Consider the following 19,877-nt stretch of genomic DNA (forward strand, 5'->3'; position numbering starts at 1 on the left):
TTGAAATAATTGCTGCTTCAGATAAAAGAAAGGCCATAATAAGTTACATAACTTGTGTGGGATGGGCACTAGAACAGACTTCTGTAGAAGTTCTCTGTGAGAAAATATATCAAGAATATTCACTGAAGAGTGACAATGAAATTGAGAATGAAATAACATCTCAAAAGTTGGTTCATAATAAAAACTAAAAGCTGAACAGTATATATATCCAACACAAAAATATATTGTGTGATGTTTACTGATAAAAAAAAAGTGGATTTGAAACTGAAACAACTCCGTGGGGGGTTTCTGAAAGACAGTTATAAAGACCTTGCAAATGGCAATGCAATACAACCCTAACATATATTTAAAGTTAGTGGATCAAATAAATGGCCTTACTGTTTCAAGCATCATTCAGGTTCGCCGATTGATATCACATAATGCCGACATACATTTTGAAACATTTTGTTCAGCACTCACTCCTTCAGCCAAAATCAGCTGATCGGCTTCACAAGCGAAGACACGTGTCACATGACACTTCCAGTCTTGAGCAACATGGCTGCACGACAGCAGTGAGTATATATTCTGTTCTGTATTATTCATATAGTTTATCTTTGTGTTAAGCGTATTTGGCCACTGATTCTGAATTGAAAAAAATATAATGCATAAATTGTTAGCTCGCTAGCTATCTGCATAAACCTGATCAACTAAGCTAACTCTTGTTAACGGGGCTAACTGTCAAACATAAGAAAAGAGCGGCGTACTTTTTGCAGGCTGGCAGTCAGGCATCAATCAGCAACTTTGCCAGGTAACTAACTCACTATGCATGTCTAACTTGAAATGTTTTCGCAGAATAGGGAAAAAAATAGGTGGTTACAGCTCCAGTTTGTGGATAATATTAGCTAGTCTCTCTACAGAGGGGTTGTTTCTGAAATAATTGCCAGGGACCTCACGATACGGTATTATCACGATACTTACAGTAGCTAGGTGCCTATACGATATGTACTGCGATTCTATATGTATCACGATTCTATATTTATCACAGTTCGATGTTAAATAAATATTGCTCACTATATGTCTGCGGCAGAGGGACAGGAGAGAGGCATAATAATAAAACTCATTTTGATTAGTCAAGTGCTGAGAACATGTTGGCTCACCATTTAAAAGTAAGATTGAAGACAAACTAACATTATAGAAAAAATACCGACGTTTTTGCGTAGATACAGCCAACTAGCACTAGCTAACATTAACTACCTTGCAAAAAGAGAGAATCGATACTTGCAGTCATAGAATTGATATATTGTCAAAAATAGTATTGCAATACTCTACTGCAGTTGTCACCAACCTTTTCTGAGTCAAGATCACTTTTGCAGTCAAAAAACAAGCTGAGGTCTACCACTCAGATTGTTTTAAAAACATGTAAGCCTATTCAACATTAATAAAAACAGTTCTGTAGGAATTAAGTTTGTGCAGTAGGCCAAAAATATTATTACAGCATATTGGCTGTATGTGCTTGGCCTGCCAATATTGTTCTTCTAAGACCATATTATATTTAAAAACTCAAGCTTTGATAACAAAATAGATCAGTTGTACCACTTGCGAGGCACAGCTGAGCTTAAATAAGGTAATTCACTTTTTATTTTACTGGACTGATGGTACCTGCATCTGATGGTCAGTCTCAGCGAAGGGAGGGAGAGAGCAGCAGAGGGTCCACCTCTCACTGTCCCTGCTCTCTCCATTCGTCTGGTGAAACTGGCCAGAGAGAGGACACCGTCCTACCACTGATGGTGAAACTCGAGTCACACCACATTACTTTTGCCTCATTCTCAAATTCATGTTCCTATGACTAGAGAAAGTGAAATATTCCTCAAAATTAAAATAGACATTACGAGCTGCTAGTAATAAAAATGCAGGCCTATCGATACACTTGGCTACTAATTAATTGCAGCTGCGGAGCGAGAAGAAGTAGGGAGAAGCGTGTTTTGTAAAAGTGTTGACAGTGCTGAATAAAAAATGAAAAACAAACCCACTCATAAAACAACAGGGTTTTGCTGTATTCTTTGACAGTTTATCTCTGGTCATGGTTTTAAAAGTTATGAAATCTCACGTAGGCTAGTATCAAACTTTGCTGTGGGGTCGTGGAAGCCTTACTAGGCATGGTAATCAAATGTTTAGCTACCTAATTGGCCAGCGCACTTGATTTAACGACAGCTCTTATTGTCCGCCGGGTAGGTGGAGTTTGAATGGTTCAAAACACTTTGCCTACCTGGCATGCAGGGCTTCTGATTCAAGTGCACCTTCCGTCAAAAGCGCAAAGTCAAATAAATAAAGGAATGCAAGCCTTTATCGTTGGCTTTTCTATAGAAATGTTTGGTTATCAACTAGGAATGCCTAGAAGATCGACTGGTTGGTGACCACTGCTCTACTGTATCGATTTCCCCCATCCCTATGATATGTCAATGCTCCAATTGTTATTAATTGATATTGAGGTGATATGATGCATTATACTCTATCCACCTATCATAGCTCGTGTTACTTGTTTAAATGTACTACATCTCTAAAACAGGAAGTGCACATTGAAACCCACTCACATGATCACAGAAGTGTTTAGACATCTTATTGTTGAGTTGACAAAATCTGAGGCAGGTTGGTGATCAACAACTCTACGTTTAGTGACCTTTGATCATGTAAATATGTCTTTGTTGTTACTAAATCACACTAGGAAGGGAGCACTCTCCAGAGATGAAGTGTTACCTTTACCATACACTGCGGATCATTGAAACCAGATCCATTTAGGGAAATACTGTTCTACAGTTCCATCCATCTGAGTTTGTGCAAAATCATCTTTTTTGTTGAGTGTAAAACTCTTGAGTCCTAAAAATGGTCAATGTTTGTCCTCACCACTTCTGCTAGTTTCACTAAAAATGTAACTTTCATAACTGTGTGCAGTATAATGATAAACAACGATTTGTTTTTTACATTTAATATTTACTAAAGGGTTTGTAAGTATTTTTATCGACTATTGTTTTAGAAAGAATCAGCCGAACTAAAAAAAAATCTAAGGCAGGCAATTGGGTTAGCTAACTGAAAATGGAAAACTACTAGACAGTAATGTACAACATATTAACCCATTTCCCAATGCTGTCTTTCTGTAGACCTGTGTATTGGCTGGGTAAAGACACCCTGAGAGTGTCAGCAGCCCTGTTTGCTGAGAACCGGCGGCGGCTGTGCCAAGGCCTGAAGGCCAAGGATGGGGTGGCCCCCAAGTCTGTGGTCGTACTGCAGGGAGGGGAGCAGAAGCAGCGATACTGCACCGATACAGACATGCTCTTCAGACAGGTACATGTTTAATAACAGTCAATTACAGATATGCAATTTAGAAGACTCGTTTATCCTAAAGCGACGTACAGTAGTATGTGCATACATTTTCATATTGATGACCCCAGCGGGAATTGAATCCACAATCCTAGCGTTGCTTTACCAACTGAGCCACATAGGATCACACATTGATGAGATGGATGGAGGTGTGACTGAGCGGACCCTGGCTAACTCTTTTGACTCATGTGGTTCTGTAGGAGTCCTTCTTCCATTGGGCTTTTGGAGTGACTGAAGCCGACTGCTACGGAGCCATTGACGTGGACACTGGAAAATCCATCCTCTTTGTCCCCAAGCTGCCTGAGAGCTATGCAACCTGGATGGGAGAGTGAGTCAGTGACTGTAACTCAAACTATATGTGAATGTGATCAGCCTCAGGAGACAGCCTACCACTTTCAGCATCATGGACTCATAAAGACACTCTAAGAATACTCCTTAGGCCTGCTCATTAAAACCGATTGTGTCATTGTCTGTTGACAGGATCCATCCGCGGGAATACTTCAAGGAGAAATACGCCGTCGATGAGGTGCAATACACCTGTGATGTAAGTTAGTGTGTCACGTTTGCATGCACATACTGTACACCTTACCCATCTTTGTAGTGTTGTAGCTTAGCTTGTGATCTTGTAGCTTCACTCGTTTCCCTCTATTTGAAAGTGTCAGTTCTCTGATCCCTCAACAATTCTGCCTTTCTGTCTGAACTCTTACAGATTGCTGATGTCTTCTCCAAGATGAAGCTTGGAGCTCTTCTCACTTTGGTATGTCCTTAATATATCACGTTGATGCTATGATAGTGGTTTACAGTAGCAATTCATTAGATAAAGTCTAATTTTAAGAGACATGAAAGTGGGCCTGGTAATTGTATTATGTTTCTTCCAGCGTGGACAGAACACAGACAGTGGGAGTATCTGCCGCGAAGCCTCCTTTGAAGGAATCAGTCAGTAAGTTTAATTGGCATCAATTGATATCCATTTGAATCAAACTGGTATTTCTAATTTATTTGGTTAAATGTTTTGCCTTGATAAATATGAACTTGTGTCTTTTATTTCAGATTCCAAGTGAACAACACTCTTCTGCATCCAGTCATTGTGGAATGGTAAGTACTGTATGATACTATATCCAGCTCGTAACCATTGGATACTGCTTCTTTTCTGTTATGTAGAACTATTTTTGTAAAACCTTATTAGTCTGTGTCTGTTTCACACTGAGTCATCTGAGGTGTTGACTGCATCTCTAATGTGTAGAGAATTTTTTTACATTTTTTTTGATTTCACCTTTATTTAACCAGGTAGGCCAGTTGAGAACAAGTTCTCATTTACAACTGCGACCTAGCAGAATCATTAAGACATAAATGGTGGTAGAAACCATGACCAAGAATAGAATCAGAAAAACACCTCACTAACAATATGGTAAGAAGCTGATTTTCCTGAAAGATAAAGAGGAGTGTAAGGCTCCTCCGGCAGTGAGGAATGGATGAGTATAATACAGGTATTATTTCTGCATTCATTATGAGCTACCAAATATAAAGCACATGCATGCATGCATACACACATACACACAGGTCTTCCCTGTGGCTCAGTTGGTAGAGCATGGTGTTTGCAACGCCAGCATGGTGTGTGCAACGCCAGGGTTGTGGGTTCGATTCCCACGGGGGGCCAGTACAAAAAAATGCATGAAATGAAATGTATGCATTCACTACTGTAAGTCGCTCTGGATAAGAGCGTCTGCTAAATGACTAAAATGTAAAATGTACACACAGAGCTTTAGCTTTCATCATTCTTTTGTTTCTGGCTGGGTGCTATTAGCCAGTGTTTGTGCATGATAGAATTAAGCAAAAAGGCCAGAGGGGGTGCGGTATATGACCAATATACCACAACTAAGAGCTGTTCTTATGCACAACGCAATGTGCAGTGCCTGAATACAGCCCTTAGCCGTGGTATATTGAACATATACCACAAACCCTGAGGTGCCTTATTGCTATTATAAGCTGGTTACCAACATTATTGCAGTAAAAAGTAATGTTTTGTCATACCTGTGGTATATGGTCTGATATACCATGGCTTTCAGCCAATCAGCATTCAGGGCTTAAACCACCCAGTTTATAATATAGAAATATACACCTGGCATATTGATCTAAGAGGCCCTTGACTCCTTGTTCCTTCTCTTCTTGCAGCCGGCTGACTAAGACTGACATGGAGCTGGAGGTTCTGCGATACACTAACCGGATTTCCAGTGAAGCCCATAAAGAGGTAAAATCCTGCAGGACAGACAGACAGACATACCTGCCACAGGGGGAGAAGGAGCTCCAGTTTCTGGCTCATCTCATTTGATTTTTGGATTTTAGGGGACCAAAAGTATTGGGACAAATTCACTTATGTGTATTAAAGTAGTCAAGTTGAGTATTTGGTCCCATATTCCTAGCACGCAATGATTACATCAAGCTTGTGACTCTTCAAACGTGTTGGATGCACTTGCTGTTTGTTTTGGTTGAGTTTCAGGTTATTTTGTGCCCATAAGTTCATGGTAAATAATGTATTGTGTCATTTTGGAGTCACTTATTGTAAATAAGAATAGAAATGTTTCTAAACACTTCTACATTAATGTGGATGCTACCATGATTATGAGTAGTCCTGAATGAATCGTAAATAAAGATGAGTGAGAAAGTTGGACGCACAAATATCATACCTCCCAAAAAATGCTAACCTCTGCTGTTATTGTAATGTTTAGAGGTTAGCATGTCTTGGGGGTATGACATGTGTGTATCTAACTTTCTTCCACATCATTATTCACAATTAATTCAGGACTATCCGTAGTCATGGTAGCATCCACATGAATGTAGAAGTGTTTAGAAACATATTCTGTTCTTATTTACAATAAAAGTGACTCCAAAATGACACTACTTTATTTACCATTCCTTTATATTGGGCACCACATAATCTCAAACACAACCAAAACAAACAGCAAATGCATCAACAAGCTTCATGTAATAAATGCATGCTATGAATATGGGATCAAATACTGAACTTTTGACTTCTTTAATACACATGTACAGTTAATAAGTTAATTTGTCCCCTAAAATGGGGGGACTATGTACAAAAAGTGGTGTAATTTCTAAACGGTTCACCTGATATGGATGGAAATGCCCTCAAATTAAACCTGGGAGTCTGCAATTTAACCAAAGTGCTGGAGTACAGAGTCAAAACAACTAAAAATGTGTTAATGTCCCAATACTTTTGGAGCTCACCATGTTGTTATATCATGAGTAATATATGAATATAATCAAAGATAAAGAATACATCTCAGAGGCATCATTGCCCACTTGCAACCTTGTATATCACAGGTACGGCCAACCTGAAGTGCTGTTGTCTTTCTCCTCAGATCATGAAGCATGTGAGACCTGGACAAAAAGAATATGAAATGGAGAGGTGAGGGGTGCTTTTTATCATGAAGGGTATGCCAGCTATATTGAACTGTTTGTACCGTATAAAGGTATATTGTATGACGAAAAGGCTATGTGGTGTACTATGTCCCGTCTGACCATAAAGGTGATGGTAAAACAGTATGTTCCTTATCTATCAAGGTGTGTCACTCTGAATAAGCTACATTCACAGCACGTCTGATCTGATCACTACTGAAGTCATAAGTATTTGGACAAATTCACTTATACTGTTTTCAAGTAGTCAAAAATGTAGTATTTGGTCTCATATTCCTTGCATGCAATGACTACATCAAGCTTGTGACTAAAATCATGTTGGATGCATTTATTATAAGTAAGAATAGAAGATGTTTCTAAACACTTCTATATTCATGTGTTACGCTACCATGATAATCGACCATCATGAATTAATCGTGAAAAATGAAAAGGTTAGAGGCACAAAGATCATACTCCCCCCCCCAAAAATACTATCCTCCCCTGTTATTGGTAAGGGTGAAAGGTTAGCATGTTTTTTTTGTAGCCTCTGAACGGCATCTCACTGATTTATTCATGATTCATTCATGATTTATTTATGATTCATTCATGATTTATTTATGATTCATTCATGATTTATTCATGATTCATTCATGATTTTTCTTAATCATGGCATTATCATGATTTATTTAGAAGTGTTCAGAAATGTCTTATCTACTGACTGTGAATGATGACTAATCATTTTATTTCTGTTACTATTGGGCAAAACATAATCCAAAACAAACTACAAATGCATCCAATGAATTTGTGGAGTCACCAGTTTGATGTAGTCATTGCGTGCAAGGAATATGGGACCAAATACTACACTTCTGACTACTTTGATACACTATAAGCGCATTTGTCCAAATACTAATGACTTCTTCACATGGGGGGACAAGTCATTAAGTGCTTTCATTTCTAAATGGTTAAACGGATACATTTTGCATGAAAATACCCTCAAATAAAAGGTGACGTTCTTTACTGTCACCTCATGTGAAACATTTGATCTCAAACCTAAAATGCTGGAGTATAGAGCCAAATGGAAAAAATGGCTTGACTGTCCAAATGCATATGAGGGGAGTGTATTTTACAATGTAGCAACGGCCACCCACTGAGCTGATTCAATTTCCTGTTTCTAGCTGGCAGCTTTTTGTGTTTTTAATTAAACCTTCATCTGGGTGGCTGAAGAATGTAAATAATCTGAGCTACTATAGCAGCGCCCCTCACCAGCCCACTATCTGACTAATTGACTGCAGAAAGAACGTGCAGCAGAGAATATGTAATCACTGACTCAAGTCTCCAGTGAATAGACCAATAACCAAGTGAAGATGAGTCCAAATGCTTTTATCATACTATCCTCCAGTTAAGTATCAGGCGATGGAGATCTTCAAGGTGGGAGGTTTAGATGACTCCCTTCTTGTATTCTAGGCTAATTAATATCAAAAAGGAGGTTAACCATTGATTAAACTTCCTCCTATATTGTCATTGTTAGAGCTGTGGAGCTTCTTGTGTATGGTTGCTCATGTCAGTGCTTTTCTGTTGCAGCCTGTTCCAGCACTACTGCTACTCTCATGGGGGAATGCGTCACACCTCCTACACCTGTATCTGTGGAACGTAAGGCACTTCCCTTTGCTACACAGAAATGGGTTCATTTAATGGAGAACATATCTGAAATACGTGACGATCATCTCAGTGGTACGTTTTGATATCTGACGTGTGTTCAGTGCCTCTATAATGACCTACTCGTATGCTTAAATCTTCAACAGTGGAAACAACGGCTCAGTCCTGCACTACGGCCATGCAGGAGCTCCCAATGACAAGACCATCGATGACGGAGACATGTGGTAATTCGGCGATCATTTCACATGATGTGAAGTTATTCCACTCCTCAATTGTCCTTTTTGGGTTGTTTGCTTGGTTTTTATTAAATGCTGTGTTCATTTTGTCTTGGATTTGTATATCAAAAACACTTGCAGTGATCTGTTGTTTTGTTTAATGGAATACTGTACATCTCAGAGAGCTACACCTCCCCTGCTGTCATTAGTATAGTAGGGTGATGTTTTGTTTAATGGAATACTGGACATCTCAGAGAGCTACACCTCCCCTGCTGTCATTAGTATAGTAGGGTGATGTTTTGTTTAATGGAATACTGGACATCTCAGAGAGCTACACCTCCCCTGCTGTCATTAGTATAGTAGGGTGATGTTTTGTTTAATGGAATACTGGACATCTCAGAGAGCTACACCTCCCCTGCTGTCATTAGTATAGTAGGGTGTTGTTTTGTTTAATGGAATACTGGACATCTCAGAGAGCTACACCTCCCCTGCTGTCATTAGTATAGTAGGGTGATGTTTTGTTTAATGGAATACTGGACATCTCAGAGAGCTACATCTCCACTGCTGTCATTAGTATAGTAGGGTGATGTTTTGTTTAATGGAATACTGGACATCTCAGAGAGCTACACCTCCCCTGCTGTCATTAGTATAGTAGGGTGATGTTTTGTTTAATGGAATACTGGACATCTCAGAGAGCTACACCTCCCCTGCTGTCATTAGTATAGTAGGGTGATGTTTTGTTTAATGGAATACTGGACATCTCAGAGAGCTACATCTCCACTGCTGTCATTAGTATAGTAGGGTGATGTTTTGTTTAATGGAATACTGGACATCTCAGAGAGCTACACCTCCCCTGCTGTCATTAGTATAGTAGGGTGTTGTTTTGTTTAATGGAATACTGGACATCTCAGAGAGCTACACCTCCCCTGCTGTCATTAGTATAGTAGGGTGTTGTTTTGTTCTCCCTGTCAGCTGGATCCACTGAGTGGCTCTCCCATGGGTTTGCTCATAGCCAGAGCACAGCTTGGACTGGGTTTGAACCTGAGTCAGGCTGCTGTGTATAGGGATACCGATGGAGATTTAAAGTGGCTGTGTGGAGCGCCCATGATGACACAACATGAGCACCTTTGAAAGGCAAAACCTGTATTCATTCTGATGTACATGCTGTGAACAATTTCTCTGATTTATGTTTGGAAATAATGATGCCGGAATGGCTGTAGAGCCCTTTGGGTGAGCAGTAACACTGATCTAACTGTGACGTGTGGTTTTTCCTTGCAGTCTGTTTGACATGGGTGGAGAATACTACTGCTACTCCTCTGACATCACCTGCTCCTTCCCAGCCAATGGAAAGTTCACTCCAGACCAGAAGGCCATCTATGAGGCTGTGCTCAAGTCATCACGGGCTGTCATGGCTGCCATTAAACCAGGTATGATCCTACTGTACACAGGCAGGATTGAGGAAGCATTCACTAAACATACAGTACATACTTAGCTTGGGCACAAGGAAGGATTATATATTCATTTGTTCTATGGTTTGACTAATAGTGAGTTGTTGAAGTCTGAAGACTACCACAGAACATGCCATATCCTCACCACCAGTCATTATCACCTGCATATTAGGCTGCTTTGAAACTTTTAACCTCCGATTTAAAAACCTGACTGAAGGTGGTCTTGTGTTTCAGAGGTCAAGTGGACAGAGATGCACCGTCTGGCTGACCAGGTTCACCTAGAGGAGCTGGTGAAGATTGGGATCCTGCATGGGAGTGTGGAGGACATGCTGAAGGTCCACATGGGCTCTGTCTTCATGCCCCACGGCCTGGGACACCTGCTGGGCATCGACGTGCACGACGTGGGCGGATATCCAGAGGTCAGTACCAGAGAGATGGATACAGTATTCTATTCATCAATGATCAGTGCTACATAAAGTTCTAAATACACTTCCAAAAAGACATGTCTCTTTTCTTCTAGACAAAGCTAACGTCCGTGTCATTCCGCTTGTTCTTGGTTACACAGGGTATTGAGCGGGTCAACGAGCCCGGTCTGAAGAGCTTGAGGATGGGCCGTCTGGTGCAGGAACGCATGGTCCTGACTGTGGAGCCTGGTATCTACTTCATCAACCACCTGCTGGACCAGGCCTTGGCCAACCCAGCCCAGAGCTGCTTCATCAACAATGAAGTGCTGACCCGCTTCCGTGGATTTGGAGGGGTACGTTTACCTATCCACAGACAGTTTATACTCATTAGTTTATGTGCTGGTGTTACTGTCAACGTTAACCACCCAAAGCTTGCACATAGAAACTCCTTTGTCTCAATCTACTCCATGGCAGCAAATAATATACACATTATGCTGTTCTGTTAAGTCTTCTGCTATAACTGCTCCCCTTGACAATTATCTACTGTTTATTATTAACCTTGGCTCTGACCCTCAAATGTGTCTCACTGGATGTTTCCCCCTCTGTCCAGGTGCGTATTGAGGATGACATTGCAGTGACTGCCAGCGGAATGGAGCTGCTCACCTGTGTCCCTCGTACAGTGGAGGAGATTGAGGACTTCATGGCCGACCGTGGAAAATCCTTCTAAATAACGTCGCTCATATCCAAGCTGATCTAACCAAATTGTATTTTCACTCCTAAATCTGGAGAGAATATCTGTTTTCTGATGTAAGGGATGCAGTTTCTCCAATGATATCTTGCCAGTCTACATTATGCCATATATAATCAATAATGGATGCATTAGATGCAGAACTTTTCAATCTTGAAAGGTGTCTGTTTAATCTCAGTGAATGCAGTATCAGTAGCATAACACACTAGTACACAAATGCAGGTTAAACTACCTATACTATTTGAAGCTGTTAGTGATAAAGATGATTATTGTGAAAATTAAGAGAAATGCAGAGAATTAAACTGCTGTGGCCATCTTGACATGTAAAAACAGTGTTGATGGTTGACAATATTTCAGTGCCTGGTTAATTGCTTTATGACTGCGTAATAGATACTTTATTTTCTTGAACGTTTATACAATTCTCATAAAATACAGTGCAATTGAAGTAAATAAACCCCTCCAATTTGCAGTTTTGCGTCCTGTGACATTTGTAGATGCCAGGGAACATAAAGTGTCGTGGAACAGAGGGTTGGTTTACTACAACTTTGTAGTAATACTGCCAGTCTTCACTAGATGGGGTCCTTAAGTCATTCTGAAGTTCATGTAGCTCCGGTAAGAGTTGCCTTGCATCGATGCCCTTATTTGTTACAGGTTTGATTCAGATAAATGGAATGACTACAAATATGCACTAAATAAGTATAAACAGACATTTATTTACCTATTCTCTCCAAAACTGCCAATCAAACCTTGCCCATTTCAATTATGAAGTAGTGTACAGTACATTGCAGATGTTTGCATTTGAATTCCAAATACTAAAGTATAGCATTTGTCATACACCATGTCTGATTTAAAAAAAGAAAGATGGTGTTAATCATCAACTTAAATACTTGGCAGTTGGCAAATTCAGTTAATTCCCTTTAACTCAAAGTTGCATTGAATACACTGTATTATCATGTCTTTACCTATAGAGAGTCCATCCCATATGTAGCATCTCATTACACATACAATACATACAGGATGAGAACACATCAACCATGATAAATACGTCCTCAACCTTTTCTTACAGTGAATGTTAATAGAATGGATGCAATCAAAAAGGAACTCATTGCTCTTGAGGTACAATACAGGATAAAGGACAAAATAGTGTGGCATAATACTTTACTGGCATGGTCAATTTATCACCTTTGTTTAGATGTTTACCAGGCCTACGTGAGTAAAAGTTTCAATTTACTCAAATGTACTTAAAAAATATATATATATATTTGTGAAAATGTTGGTACATTACTGCAGTTATAAAGTGTCATGAATATCCCAGTATCCTTTTAGTGAATTAATGTTTCAATCTCCACATGAACATAAAAATGTACAATGGTGTAATCTTTTTAACTCACGCAAATATAGTAGTTATTTTACCTTCTCTTTAAGAAGTATAGTGTTCTAGAACTTCTAACCATCTGCTTTAACCATCCAGTGGGCTCTGGAATGCCTACATCCCTTTCCTAGGCAGCGATTGGTGGAGAGGTAACAGACGTTTTAACCCTGCAGCCAAAAGGGACCACTGGTGCCGATAAACTAGCGCCCTCCCTGGGGACCCAACAAATAAATAAAGAGGGCTTTCTGCTCTGTTCAGTCACTGGGAGGACCTGCTAAATTGCCTTCAGTTCAGCAACTTCTTCACTCACTCAATCATACATATATATATATATATATATATATTGTACCAGTCAAAAGTTTGAACACACCTACTCATTCTAGGGTTTTTTATCATTTTTTTGTACTATTTTCTACATTTGTAGAATAATAGTGAAGACATAACTATGAAATGACACATAGAATCATGCAGTAAGCAAAAAAGTGTTTAACAAATCATAATATATTTCAGATTCTACAAAGTAGCCACCCTTTGCCTTGACAGATTTGCACACTCTTGGCATCCTCTCAACCAGCTTCATGAGGTAGTCACCTGCACTGCATTTCAATTAACAGGTGTGCCTTGTTAAAAATTAATTTGTGGAATTTCTTTCCTTAATGCATTTGAGCCAATCAGTTGTCTTGTGACAAGGTAGGGGGTATACAGAAGATAGCCCTATTTGGCAAAAGACCAAGTCCATAGTATGGCAAGAACAGCTCAAATAAGCAAAGAGAAATGACAGTCCATCATTACTTTAAGACACAAAGGTCTGTCAATCTGGAAAATGTCAAGAACTTTGAAAGTTTCTTCAACTGCAGTGGCAAAAACCATCAAGCGCTATGATGAAACTGGCTCTCATGAGGACCGCCACAGGAAAGGAAGACCCAGAGTTACCTCTGCTGCAGAGGATAAGTTCATTAGAGTTACCAGCCTCAGAAATTGCAGTCCAAATAAATGCTTCACAGAGTTCAAGTAAAAGACACATTTCAACATCAACTGTTCAGAGGAGACCGTGTGAATCAGGCCTTCGTGGTTGAATTGCTGCAAAGAAACCACACCAATAAGAAGAGACTTGCTTGGGCCAAGAAACACAAGCAATAGACATTAGACCGGTGGAAATCTGTGCTTTGGTCTGATGAGTACTTGTGAAAAGCAGAGTAGGTGATCGGATGATTGCCGCATATGTATTTCCCACCGTGAAGCATGGAGGAGCAGGTGTGATGCTGTGGGGGTGCTTTGCTGGTGACACTGTCTGTGATTTATTTAGAATTCAAGGCACACTTAACCAGCATTGGTTAACACAGCATTCTGCAGCAATACGCCATCCCATCGGGTTTGCGCTTAGTAGAACTATCTTTTTTTTTTTACAACAGGACAATGACCCAACACACCTCCAGGCTGTGTAAGGGCTATTTGACCAAGAAGGAGAGTGATGGGGGGGCTGCATCAGATGACTTAGCCACAATCAACCAAATTGAGATGGTTTGGGATGAGTTGGACCGCAGAGTGAAGGAAAAGCAGCCAACAAGTGCTCAGCATATGTGGGAACTCCTTCAAGACTGTTGGAAAAGCATTCCAGGTGAAGCTAGTTGAGAGAATGCCAAGAGTGTGCAAAGCTGTCATCAAGGCAAAGGGTGGCTACTTTGAAGAATATAAAACATATTTTGATTTGTTTAACCCTTTTTTGGTAACATGATTCCTTGTGTTATTTCTTAGTTTTGATGTCTTCACTATTATTCTATAATGTAGAAAATAGTAAAAATAAAGAAAAACCCTTTAATGAGTAGGTGTGTCCAAACTTTTGACTGGTTCTGTATATACACAGTACATACACACAGCAGTGATGCAAAATATATGATACACTACAACGACACATGAACATTTTAGAGCTTAATTTGTTAGAGGGTAGCTGTGTAAAACTGGTGAGCTGTCACTTGGGGCTCTATTCAATCCGTATCACAGAAGTTCACCGTTACAGCGTGATTGAAATTTAAAGGCAATGTTCCGTATTAGCGGAGACCGTATAACGGTAAACACTGCATATGTTGGCTCAATCAGAAATGACCTTAACATGTATATTGCGCCATCTGTAACGCTTCACCGGTACAGATTAAATAGAGCCATAGATCTGGACTGAGCAATTACTGTTTGCCACTTGAAATTGAAATCTTTGGTCAACTAAACTGCTGTGTAGGAGAGTATTGAATAGAGCCCTCATGATGCGTAATTGGGGATGATTTAAGAGCAAGCTTGGGCAACTTCATACTACAAGTAGTTAATTAGATCATAAATATTGTGGATTTTAAAGCTTATTAAAATGTGTACAGTCTAAACATTATGCAAAACAAACAATCTTGCTTTCCTTTCATACTGTATCTTCCTCTCCTTTAATGTAATCCAAGAGAGCCATGGTAGTCAAGAGTCTCATCACAGATGCGGTAGCAGTCCTTAGTTGTAAGAAAGATAACTCCACACACAATATTACCTCTGCACATTGTTTATTCTGTCAACGTTTCAGCCAAAGACCTTTTTCAAGACCTTAACCCATTCAGGTGAATGGCAGCGGCAAACTGCTTCCCACGAAACACAACAAAAACCCAGACAGGAACTTTTATTGGAGGGGATTCTGGTTACAGACCAAAAATTGGTTCCATATTCTTCGGTTTGGTGTCCTGTCTATCATCTTGCCTCACCAGAGCTCCTCCACTCATAGCCCTGTTAAACGTGTCCTTCACAACCATCCTCCAAGAACCATTCCGTTTCCCGTATTGCCCATTGGCAATCTCTTCACAAGCCAAAAACAAGTTAGGCTTTCACTTCCTTTCTTTGCGGTTTTTCAGTCTGTATTTTCAGCACTCATATTATAGTGTCCAGTCAGTGTCCACCCAGAGTCAGGTTCTAGGCTGTCCTCTCCACTGTGAGTCAGTGTGTTTTGCCCAGGGACTGAGGGCCTGCTCTGGGCACTGTGTCAGGCCCCCTAGAGGTCTGAGGCCTGGGGAGAGGGGGCTAGCTGAGTGCCCTGTGTTGTGACTGTCTGTGGGCCACTCGTGTGCAGGAGGCACAGCAGGTTGTCTTGTAGTAGTCGTACACACAGAGACGTGCCTGGACCACCACATTGCAGTTGAAATACTTGTCTCGACAGTTCTCGTCTGAAAAACAATCATAATCATAATATCAGTGATTTTAAGTTTTAGAAATCTTTAAGTATTTTCACAAGTTTTCTGTATGGAATAAGATTTTTATAAATGTTGAACCATTTTAGATTAAAATCCCCTCTAACCCTCATTAAAACTGTCTGACAGTAGTTAGGACCAGATCAGCCATCATTAACCAATCCAACTGTATGACATTCCAGAGTTGGTGCCTTGGCCACAGATCCATGTTTACTATTCAGTAGTAACTGACCTATGTGTGGGATGCAGGGCTCTGGGTTGCACTCCTCTCTCTCCACTGGTTTCAGCTCCTCCTTACAGCCCTCACTGGAAAGCATGTCATCAGACAGACAGCGCACCTCCCTCACACGGAAGCCCCCCTCACACGTCTTAGAACACTGCAGGGACAGGGACAGAGAATACAGTTCAAACCTCATTCTCCCTTTCTTCAATTACGCTTTCAAGAGTGTATTTCACAACTCCACATAAAAGCGTGTGTGTCTGTGTTTTTTCATGTGTGAGTGTGCGCATGTGTGGGCATGTGTGTGTACAGTTACTCACAGCGCTCCAGTCTGTGTGGTACCACATGGCCCCGCAGGGCTTGAGGTGGCAGCTCTGCTGATTAAGAGGCTTGTCTAGAGAAGAACATTCGTAGGGCGGCATTACATTGAACCCCTCGTCAGACTTCATCAGACACACCACTGCCCTCTGCTGGCTGCCCGAGCCACACTCCGTTGAGCACTGGGGGAAGGAGAAAAGACCATAGGTAATACTACACATGGGCATGACATGAGACATCGGAACTGTTTCAACATGTTGTTGTTTTTTTAAGAAAAAGAAAAAGGCATCACTGGCTCAGTTGATTGGCCGACCTGCGTTATAGAAGGTACACCTTACTTAGAGGGCCAGTTTCCTGGACAGAGATTAAGCCTTGTCCTGAACTAAATATCTATTTCAAATGGAAATAATTGACAATGGATTTGTAACATCTGAGACTTCCTCTTTCTGTCCTGGGGTAAGAAAAGTTTTTTGGGGGTGGGGATAGGTAATACAACACTGACATGAGACATCAGCAAAAATGTAAGTAATGGGCAGGAGACGTGTAAAATCAGCAGCAAATCCTCATCCTAATCTTTCCCCAGATGTGTCCCTACAAGCCCAGTTTGACCCGGCGTTGTCCTGTCTTACCTGACTCCAGGGGGCTGTAAACCACTCGATGCGACTCTCACAGGGGCCGTGATTACAGACCTGAGAGTCAGTGGGGCGCTCATGGCCACACCCCTCCAGAGGCAAGCTGCTGATGTGATTGGTCAGGCACAGAACGCCGCGGATCCGGATGCCCATCCCACACTCAGCAGAACACTGCAGAGAGCAAAGACATGGTAAGTGACAATACAAACAGTTGACCTATGCCGTGATTCAATCCGATCAGAGGTAGATCCGTGTATAGCGCACTTTCAAAGGTCATTTCAAAGATAATTCAAAGGTAATTTCCAATTGAGCTGGCATATGCAGCGTTTACTGTGAATGTGGAACATTGCCTTTAAAAGGTGCAAAGCTAACAAAGCGCTATATGATTGGATCCCGGCCCTAGTATCACCCTCGTTTTTAACAGTAGTATCAAGTCAATTTGTCTTCAATTATAATCTTGCATCTACAATACTGTAGTAGATGCAATCCAATCAAGTACAACAATTACTACAGTATTAGGTTAGAAAAGTGTTAGACAGTGATGGTGAGAGTCCATGTCCTCAGTCCTACACATACATACCTTATTCCCCCACTCAGTGAAGAACCAACTTTTAGCACAGGGCCCCATGTCACAGTTCTCATTGTCACTGGGTCGCAGCTTCATGTTGCACTCCTCGTCCGACACAAAGTCTCCCACGTTGCTGACACAGTGCACGTCCCTGGTCCTCTGGCCCACGCCACAGGGAACAGAGCACTGGGGAAACACAGGAGGGACAGTAAAATACTATAGGGGTAGTTTTCAGTTCATCTCACACTGTAAACATGTGTCAGTTCTCTCTGAATGTAACCTGTTGTCTGTGAAAACAACTGGGAAAATGCTCCATAGAATACTTTCTTGGGTTTCATTTATGATAAGGAATGTTAGAAACTTTAGAGGAATGATAACATTTATCTAATTGGGGTTCATGTACGTTCTGATACATTATTTTAATACAGTATGGAGTATGTTAAATCTTGTCTGAGTACTTTTGATTGAGCCTGCCTCAGATGGGTGGGGTAGGTTTACACTTTTAAGACTATTCTAATAGTTCCATGTGCCGAGCAAGCTAAAGTATTTGAAACAAATACTATTTGAAGCATATTGATTGACAGCTGTCACTCACGGCGCTCCACTCGGTTCGTATCTGCCACTCGCTGCAGATTTTCAGCTGGCAGGTGCTGGTGGTCTCAGGCTGCTCCAGGTGGCGGCAGCGGCTGGTGTGGACGTTGAGGGTCCGGTTGGCATACACCTGCCTGCACAAGACCTGGCGGTGCTGCATACCCAGGCCACATGTCTTACTGCACTCCGACCACTCACCAATGTCCCAGCTGCACAGTAGGACACACAAGGCCCCATGTTCAGAGGGACACAATAGCTATGTGGTCCCAACATAGCTAATAAAACGTGGTCAATTTTATAATTATGAACTAATTATTAAACTATACATTTGACAGGTCACAAACTTTTCATAAAAATGATAGGAAATCTAGGTCCTATGACTTCTGCTAAAGCTCTGTGTATGTATTGAACCAGTGTGTGTAGTGTCTAAGAGCCCTGTATGTAATGTAAGTGTGGTTGAGACAGGGGGGTCTCTCACAAGGCAGGGCAGGACTGAAGGTTGCAGGGCTCCTCCTGTGAACTGGGCCTGGTGCTGCTGTCACACTGGTTCTCTGGTACATGCTCATGGCTCAGTCTGTGGACACAGTGGAAGATGGTGTACCTGCTACCTGAAAACCAATACACAGGAGGGCGTTAGATGTTCATGCCTCAATACTGCATCTTCACTACTCACTGTGGGAATCTGTTAAACCTAGTTGATCAACTAGTATTAATTAGAGCATCAGAGGTTGAGACCTCTTGGGGCTTCAGTTCAGACAAAGATGCATGCCATGTCTTACCTCTGCCACAGGAGGCGCTACACTCTGTTGCCCCAGACAGTTTCCAGTTATATTCTCTCTGACGTTTGGGTGGCTGGACCGCTGGCACCTGGTTGTTGGGTACCTGGGGAGGGTATTTGCCCTCTCCTGCTAGATCGTAGCCCTCCTGGTTGGGGTTGCCCCGGTGGTCATTCCCACTTTGCCCATGCAGAGTATTCCCTGGGAGATCGAACATGGTATTTCAGCCAACAAAACCAGGGGAAAACTCAGACATTGAGATGCAGCGCCATCAGTGGTTTGACCCCCTCCCTTTGTGGACTAATAGTTCATTTAGGCCATACAGTCCCAGTCAGATGCATCAGTAACTATGGGGAGCCTCACCTCCAGGTCTGTGGTCGGGGTGCTGTGGAGGGTTGTCAGAGGGAAGGATGAATTCATAGCTCACTCCTGGGTTGGGCTGCTGGTAGATCACCTGAGGACAGAGCAAAAATTCTTCAGTAAACAAGTTAATTACAACGTAATGTGCCAGTGTAAACTGCCAGAGAAATATGTGCCAATATGAGCTACATTTTACTGTACATACAAGTTGACTGATTACATACATAAACATCCAGGATCTCATTGGTTGGCCCTTCAGCCAGGAAGGACTCCCCGGCGGTGCTGGTGACCTCATTGGGTCGTCGGTAGGTGAACATGGTGCCCACCCCCTCATACTTCCCTGGCCGGTCAATGGCCCAGTTCCCATTGATGATGGAGCGACCTGAGCGGCTTTTCAGAGCTGCAGACAGACCATGAGTTGACTGTTAATAAAACACACATTGAAGGAAAACTATCTTTTGTTATTTGTTTCATTAGTCCATTGTTGACGTAGTCCCAAAATGTTTTGCTTGTCAGCACTCTCAAGTTTTCAAGATATGTAACTTTTCTGTAATGTTTTTCAGATGGCCTGTTGCCCTAACCATGGAATTCT

At 41.4% G+C, this 19,877-nt stretch overlaps 2 protein-coding genes and 1 long non-coding RNA gene across 4 annotated transcripts in view; 2 read left to right on the forward strand and 1 right to left on the reverse strand.

The window, feature by feature from the left end:
* Positions 1-457: 457 nt before the first annotated feature.
* On the forward strand, positions 458-11,705 carry pepd (peptidase D). The gene is made up of 15 exons (XM_029721092.1): positions 458-551; positions 3,135-3,318; positions 3,555-3,682; positions 3,835-3,898; positions 4,064-4,111; positions 4,233-4,294; positions 4,405-4,449; positions 5,527-5,602; positions 6,732-6,778; positions 8,347-8,415; positions 8,568-8,645; positions 9,915-10,063; positions 10,319-10,503; positions 10,650-10,841; positions 11,099-11,705. Exons 1-15 carry the CDS (start codon positions 511-513, stop codon positions 11,213-11,215), a joined length of 1,485 nt encoding a protein of 494 aa, XP_029576952.1. The 5' UTR covers positions 458-510; the 3' UTR covers positions 11,216-11,705.
* Positions 11,706-15,128: 3,423 nt separating this feature from the next.
* LOC115167052 (thrombospondin type-1 domain-containing protein 4-like) overlaps positions 15,129-19,877 on the reverse strand; it is a 42,773-nt gene continuing 38,024 nt past the window's right edge. Inside the window, exons 3-12 of one of the 2 annotated variants that reach the window (XM_029721093.1) lie at positions 19,510-19,685; positions 19,289-19,379; positions 18,929-19,126; positions 18,628-18,757; positions 18,154-18,358; positions 17,571-17,744; positions 16,988-17,161; positions 16,361-16,540; positions 16,053-16,197; positions 15,129-15,796 (exon numbers count right to left, since the gene is read on the reverse strand). In XM_029721093.1, the coding sequence (XP_029576953.1) occupies positions 15,654-15,796; positions 16,053-16,197; positions 16,361-16,540; positions 16,988-17,161; positions 17,571-17,744; positions 18,154-18,358; positions 18,628-18,757; positions 18,929-19,126; positions 19,289-19,379; positions 19,510-19,685 (1,616 nt within the window). In that variant the 3' untranslated portion in view covers positions 15,129-15,653. Of the gene's footprint in view, positions 15,797-16,052; positions 16,198-16,360; positions 16,541-16,907; positions 17,162-17,570; positions 17,745-18,153; positions 18,359-18,627; positions 18,758-18,928; positions 19,127-19,288; positions 19,380-19,509; positions 19,686-19,877 lie in introns of those variants that run through there. The other variant, XM_029721094.1, reaches the window with a different exon arrangement.
* Positions 17,058-19,737, forward strand: LOC115167053 (uncharacterized). The gene is made up of 2 exons (XR_003870431.1): positions 17,058-17,181; positions 19,522-19,737. It is a non-coding gene; the product is annotated as an uncharacterized LOC115167053 (long non-coding RNA).

Source organism: Salmo trutta, chromosome 29, assembly GCF_901001165.1.
Source record: "Salmo trutta chromosome 29, fSalTru1.1, whole genome shotgun sequence".
NCBI classification, from domain to species: domain Eukaryota; kingdom Metazoa; phylum Chordata; class Actinopteri; order Salmoniformes; family Salmonidae; genus Salmo; species Salmo trutta.

Excerpts from the sequence above, each read along its gene's own strand:
- pepd (XM_029721092.1), top strand. The coding sequence starts at position 511 with ATGACACTTCCAGTCTTGAGCAACATGGCTGCACGACAGCA. Across the intron at positions 3,899-4,063 it reads AGGTGCAATACACCTGTGAT|ATTGCTGATGTCTTCTCCAA; the intron begins GTAAGTTAGTGT and ends GAACTCTTACAG. Across the intron at positions 4,112-4,232 it reads TTGGAGCTCTTCTCACTTTG|CGTGGACAGAACACAGACAG; the intron begins GTATGTCCTTAA and ends TGTTTCTTCCAG.